Here is a 6,792-nt window from a genome sequence, read left to right as displayed (position 1 = left end):
GGGCCCAGAAGTCAGATATAACATATATACACACACACACACACACACACGTACATACAAGGCTTTATATTCCTTTATTCCGCACATTTAATGAACATGCAGGAGGCCATTTGGTTATTTCACAAAAAAACATTCAGCAATAGCCATAGATACAAATAATAAAAATGAAAGCATTTGTTTGGCAGCTTGATGTTTTGACAAAAAATAAAAATAAAAAAGAGACCTGAGTTAGAAATATTTCATTCAATTCTCATTCAATTTATATGGGTTTTGCTGCTTAAAGCTTAATGTATTTTTTGTGTTAATTTCACAATTGATTTTCAAACAAAAGTGTATTTTATAACTCTGTGCTAAGAGAAACCAAAATAAATCTTAACAACCAAAAATAAACATATATTTCTACTTCTATTTCTAGTTTTCACAAATGCATTTGCAATTCATGTTCATAAAGTTTTAAAAGAACTACATCAGCTCTGAGTTCAGTAGAAGAGGATGGAGGAGAGCAGAGGGACGATCATGAGGAGAAAACTCAGTGTGACGCTCTTAGCACTGTTACAAAGATTTCCCTCACAACACTGCACACGTGATATGCCAATTCCTGGAATGCCTGATGATCCACTTCCAACACAGAAGCTCTTGGACACACATCCTTTCATAGATAGGGTATTGCTACCTTGTTGAACTGAGAGAGAGAGAGAGAGAGAGAGAGAAAAGAAAGGATTAAATTTATAAATGCCCATATTTCATATATTTTCACTTATGTAAGTCAACTTCAAAGTGGTAACCTTGAAATAACCAATTTACTGTGTGTCTTTACTATATACATACTCTCTGTGTGTGTGTGTGTGTGTGTGTGTGTGAGTGATTTCACGACTGTGGTAAAAACAATTGAATTGTTAAGTATCAACTTGTTGGAATTCATCTTCGGGCCAGTAGGCATGTGTGGGTGTGGCATGTTTGGTTTTCCATGTGCAAATGAAGCATCACTGGTGCTTATAGGGTTTGGTACATTATCTATTTGAATTTTCATAGACTTTCTAATGTCAGAAAATATATGAATATAAATTTATATTAATAAAAATCTATAAGGGTCCACTTAAAATATCATCCATATACAATTAAACAAAATAATGCTTTTCATTATTAAAATTCCTGCAGATTTGATTTAAAAACAATAACAAATCAACAAAGAAAGATATACAATTTACTTTTACATTTTTTCTTCACATCAAATGGAGAAAATTGTAAATGATCTTAGCTCTGAAACAAGTGACTGTGCTTGTTAAATATAGTTTACCTGATGCACTGATACAGCGATCTTCATTTCCTTCACAGTTCACTGTTCCAGAACAATCATTTGCATCACAAGTGTAACACATTCTCCCATTGGGAGCCTGCTTTGGAAGAGCTTAACAGAAAAATAAAATCAAACAGCTCATTGTGTTTCATATGTCACCAGGAACTACTGTATTTCAATATGTAATCTGATAATTTGGAGACTATATGTAAACTATAATTTAGCGTAAGCTACTATTAGCAGATAGAGGCCTTATGTCCTATCATGCATACAATACACCGATAAACTGCCAAAGATTAAATCACAGTTTATGTGAAATAAAAATAAAAAATGACCAAATCCATCTTGGGTTTAAATGAAAATGGGTGAACACTGAAAACAGACACTGGGCAACTTTTACAAGCATTTTGTTTTACCTGGTAGTGTTTCACTGTTGCAGAGATTAGTGCTACAGCATTTGGTATTGCTGGTCACTTTTACTGTTCCTATGTTCATGCTCCCAGTTGCACACAATTCTGGCATTCCACAAGTCTTAACATTTACATCTGTAAGCTTTGTACCACCTACATAACATTCCACATAACAGTGTGATTAGACAATCTTGGCAAATAATAGGAATTTGAGATGTGTTACAAGATGAATAAAATACATAGCACACTATACATAAATTACTTATTATGGCAAAATCCAGGAAGACACCCACACAAACACTTACTCATGTAAACAGCAGTGGTTGAAGTGAGACACTGATCAGAGCAGGTTGTCTGTTCCTCGGTGCATTTTCCAGATGCTGATGGCAAACACTGATGACAAGTCAGTGACAGTGCTGAAAAAGAATAAATTAAAGGAGAATGAAAATAAAATGGTTGAATAAAGAAAGCTACTGATATAAAATAAAATAAAAAACACCTCTTGCACAATTATTAAATTTTACACCCCAAGGATCTTTTGACCAACTGATTTAGTGAAATTAATTCTATTTATTTCCTCTATTCAAAATGCAGAGATTCATTACCTTTGGAGAAAAGCATGCAGATGAGCAGCAGTGTGACTTGAGACTTCATTATTGAGGCTTTTGTAGAAGTTGAGGTGTGAAGATGAAGCAAATGGGGTGAAAATGTGAGTAAGGCTGGTTTGATTCTGGTGTAGAGTATGATGATGTGTGGATTTGAAGGGAGGGGCTTATTGTACAGTCCTGAGTTTCATTTCATGAAATGTGAGGGGGACTTAACTTTCTCTTTCCTGTAAATCAAGAGTAACTGCTCTAGCCTGATCAGGGTCCCTGCAGAAAATGAAATTTTCATTGGCGTTTATTTAAAATTTGAACGTGATACACATACATACATACATACATACATACATACATACATACAAAGCTTTAAAAGCTACAGATAGACATGTGGGGAAAATCTACACCGTACACACGTGTAAAATTGATGTGAGAAGTTTACGTGAGTTTTGTAAAAAGGGTGTGTTTTCCCATCATAGCATTATTATGTTTACACAGGTGTCAGTGTTTTTTTGTAGTGGTGTTTTCACTGTAGTGTGCAGTGCTCGATTATATGTTTGTTTTTTTCTGATATGTTTGCTGTGTGAACCGACCAGGAAAAAGAGCACAGGAGAGCAAGCGGAGTGCAACGGAGGGCGCCGGCATTCAACTGTGGTTTCCACATTGTGTGTGCACAACAGGCCCGGCGCCATGGGGGGGCGAAAGGGGGCGTCGCCCCCTCGTGGCTACAGCCCCGCCCCCTCAACGGAGACTCAGATCACTTAATTGTTTTCTTATGAAAATATAATGTATTATAGACGTATTAATAATTTGCATTTTCAAATACGAAATATTAAGTGGTTGCGCATTGCACAAAAATACATTTCACATAAATCACTACTAAAACTGGCACGGTAGAACAAATCTGATTGGTTGTTATGATTCTTACGTTGCAATCGTAGAATTCAACTGTATTAAGGTAGGATTATTTCAAAAAGCCTGAATTTAATATTAACCCTGTTTTAGACATATGTATCAATCCTAACTACTGGGGACTACTAGTTATTGTGGGTGTATGTGTGAAATGCTGACACAGCCGCGCACACACAGACCTGTGATAAGGACAAGGGGCGGGGTCGTGCGGGCGGGGGTTTTACATGTACACTTACAAGTGCACTGTCTCTGCAATATCCTGCAATATGCAGTCAGTTTACGGGAGTAGTCTTTCCCCTTCCGAATTAAACGAATTCAATCACAATATTGTGAATCCATTTTCTTTCTTTGTAGGCTAAGTTTATCTCCGTTTATGTTGGTGTATGTGTTCATATATATGGTCTGCTTTGTGCGCAAATAGCGTAATAATATGTGTCGTTGACGTCACCTCCCATGTAGCGGGGGTGAAAATTCATCACTTCAGAGTGTTTTGTCCCCTACACGCCTAAACTGGGATCGCGGATTAAGTGGTTAGCGTTGACTCGGTGCGAGTCAGGAAGGCTATTACTGGTGCAGCCGCGGGGTCTGTTGATTTTTTTAAATTATGATTTTGGCCGCCGAGCCAAGTACCTTCATTGACGTTTTGTTTTCATGCCGCGGAGCTATTTGTATGTATTTTAAATGTAAAGGACTTGCCTGTAGGTTTGTGTGTGTTGTTTTATGTTTGGCATCTTTCCGGTTGTACCGCGTGTCTGTGAGAAAATTGGAGGGGAGGGTTAACAGGTGGGCACGGGGGTTGATAAAGCGCAACTGCCCTGGTAATATGTCACATGATTTTCCCGGACTAAAGCAACCTTCGGGGCCGTGGTTTTGTGGTTGGCGCAGTTAATTGTTTGAAACACGTTGTCAGACCGCCATCACTACTACACACTATATGAAAAAATATTTGCCCCCTTGCGATTTCTAATTGCCCCCTTAGTAAACTGTTCCTGGCGCCGGGCCTGGTGCACAATGCGTTTGATACTTCATCTGGGTCATGGTTAAGCCACACCCAGGCAAAGTAAGTACACTTTTGAGCTACATTGCCTACCAGATATTCTGTTGGCTGTGACGGCACTCTCCACTGCTGAGACCCTCTTTCTCTCCCTCGGAGGCATCGTCCAGTGTCAACTTGACGTAGGGAGGAGGAGCTGACTGGAAGGGACGGTACCGAGCATGTTATGCTAAGCTAACTGCTGCTGACTGTGGGATTGCTTGCTATTGCTTAATTGCCTTGCTTGCTGGGTCGCTGGGATTGCTGTTGGCCGCGTGTTGCTTGCTTGTTGGCTTGCTGCTTCTGCTGTGTTCTGGTGGTGGATCTGTTAGGACTAGGACTGTTTTGGCCTCTAGAGGCCGCTGTTATTTCCTTTTCATGTCGTGTTTATTTTGGCCTCTAGAGGCCGCCACTGTTCCTGTGTCTTGTGTTTGTGTTAATTGCCTAATTATCTTCACCTGTGTCCTTAATTAGTTTGTCTATTTATACCCCTGAGTTCAGTCCTCTTGTCACGGAGTTTTTGTGCTGTTATGTTTATCTCCAGTTTCCTTTGTACTGTGTTTTTTGATCTTCTTAGCTTTTGAATTTTTGCACTTTGCTTTTCTTTTGGATTATACTCTTTGTTTTTTTTTGTCTTTTGTTTTGCCCTGTATATAGTGTATATAGTTTAAATAAACCTTTTGATTCTTTTCTACTTCCGCCTCACGCCTCTGCATTTGAGTCATCCCCCTGGTGGCCTAGTGGGGGTTTGCTGGATTATCACACCAACGAACCAGGTTCGAATCCCAGCAAAACCCTAACAGAAAAACTCCGTCATGACCGACTCAGCAGAGGCTGCTTCAACTGTCTACCCGGCCAACCTTCAGGGAATTATGGCAGCTTTGACACGCTTCGGAGCGACCATGGACGCTCATGGACGTACGCTCACCAGCCAACGTGAGGCCCTCGCTCGCCACGAGGAACTGCTTCAGCAAATTGGGAAAACCCTGGCACAGCTGACATCTCTGCCTGCATCTCCTGATCCAGTTCCTGCTCCTGATCCAGCTCCCACTCCTGCTCCAGTGCCTCCTGCAATGCTGCCTTCTTCACCTCGCGAACCCAGCCTTCCTGCACCACAGAGGTATGACGGCAAGCACAGTGAGTGCCGAGAGTTCCTTACCCAGTGTCAACTCACCTTTGAGCTTCAGCCTACCACCTACACTACGGATCGCCGCAAGATTGCCTTTGTGATCACCTTATTAGCTGGTAAGGCGCGAGCCTGGGCTACTGCTATCTGGCAAAGACAGGGACCTGAGTGCTTTGATTTCCAGCTGTTTTCTGAAGAGATGCTTCGGGTCTTCGATCAGGCAGACATCAGTACCGACGCAGCCCGAAAGCTCATGTCCATCCGGCAAGGAGGAAGCGTCGCAGATTACGCCATCTCGTTCCGAACACTCGCAGCAGTAAGTGGATGGAACGAGACTGCCCTGGTGTCAGCCTTCCACCATGGTCTGTCTGACCCCATCAAGGACGGTCTGGCCTCTATTGGATGCCCAAGTGACCTCGAAACCCTCATCTCACATGCTATTCGTCTGGACAACAGGATGAGAGAACGCCACCAAGCCTTGAGCCCCCCCAGCCTCCCTACCTCTACCTGGAGACCATCTACCTCCTTCAGTGACTGTCCAGAACCCATGCAAGTGGGTCGTACTCGCCTCTCCGCATCTGAGAGGGAGCGCAGAAGGAGGGACAAGTGCTGCATCTACTGTGGCAAGCCTGGTCACTTCCGAGCATCATGTCCCGAACTCTTGGGAAAAGGACCGCCCCGTCCAGCCGAGGGAGGGTTGTGACGGGGCCTACCCTCTCTCCCGGACTCCCTGGTCAAGGAATCTACATCCCGGTCTCCATCTCCTGGGGTGAGTCTGTCCACTCTTGTCAAGCCTTGATAGACTCAGGGGCGGCTGGGAACTTTATGGATATTCACTTCGCCCAAAGCATCAATATTCCGACTGCACCTCTTGAAGTCCCACTGTCTGTGTCTGCCCTCGATGGCCAAGCGTTAGGTGATGGAAGAGTCACCCAAGTTACTTCTCCAGTTTTCCTCCAGTCTCAAGGTCACAAGGAAGAAATATCCCTGCACCTGATTCCTTCACCTGAGTTCCCAGTTATTCTAGGCCTTCCTTGGCTTACTCGCCACAACCCTCGCATAGACTGGGTAACAAGCCAGGTTGTGGAATGGGGCCCTGCATGCCATGCCTCTTGTCTGCTCTCTAGCTCTCCTGTGTCTCCTGCCGAGCCCCCTGATCTCACCGAGTTATCTCAAGTTCCCACAGAGTACTGGGATCTCAAGGAGGTATTCAGCAAGAGCAGGGCCGCCGTTCTTCCTCCGCACCGGGCCTACGACTGTGCCATCGACTTGCTCCCTGGGACTACCCCTCCTCGTGGCAGACTGTTTTCACTCTCTCAGCCAGAACGCAAGGCCATGGAGGAATACCTCAAAGATGCCCTGGTCTCTGGGTTTATTCGACCCTCCACTTCACCTGCTGGAGCCGGCTTCTTCTT

At 43.2% G+C, this 6,792-nt stretch overlaps 1 protein-coding gene across 1 annotated transcript; it reads right to left on the bottom strand.

Annotated features, from left to right (window-relative positions):
* Positions 1–289: 289 nt before the first annotated feature.
* LOC132896718 (phospholipase A2 inhibitor and Ly6/PLAUR domain-containing protein-like) lies at positions 290–2,527 on the bottom strand. Its single transcript, XM_060937749.1, has 5 exons — positions 2,313–2,527; positions 2,013–2,123; positions 1,714–1,860; positions 1,298–1,408; positions 290–682 (listed from the first exon to the last, which is right to left on the bottom strand). The coding sequence occupies exons 1-5, from the start codon at positions 2,359–2,361 to the stop codon at positions 480–482; spliced, it is 621 nt and encodes a 206-aa protein (XP_060793732.1). The 5' UTR covers positions 2,362–2,527; the 3' UTR covers positions 290–479.
* Positions 2,528–6,792: the final 4,265 nt, after the last annotated feature.

The sequence above is a fragment of the Neoarius graeffei genome, chromosome 13 (assembly GCF_027579695.1).
Source record: "Neoarius graeffei isolate fNeoGra1 chromosome 13, fNeoGra1.pri, whole genome shotgun sequence".
NCBI classification, from domain to species: domain Eukaryota; kingdom Metazoa; phylum Chordata; class Actinopteri; order Siluriformes; family Ariidae; genus Neoarius; species Neoarius graeffei.
This window is presented reverse-complemented; position numbering and strand designations above follow the sequence as displayed.

What these genes read in the sequence shown, in the direction of transcription:
- LOC132896718 (XM_060937749.1), bottom strand. Translation starts at nt 2,361, where the DNA reads ATGAAGTCTCAAGTCACACTGCTGCTCATCTGCATGCTTTTCTCCAAA. An exon ending in AACCACTGCTGTTTACATGA is followed by an intron (nt 1,861 to 2,012) that starts GTAAGTGTTTGT and finishes AATGTTATGTAG; the next exon opens with GTGGTACAAAGCTTACAGAT. An exon ending in TCGCTGTATCAGTGCATCAG is followed by an intron (nt 683 to 1,297) that starts GTAAACTATATT and finishes TCTCTCTCTCAG; the next exon opens with TTCAACAAGGTAGCAATACC.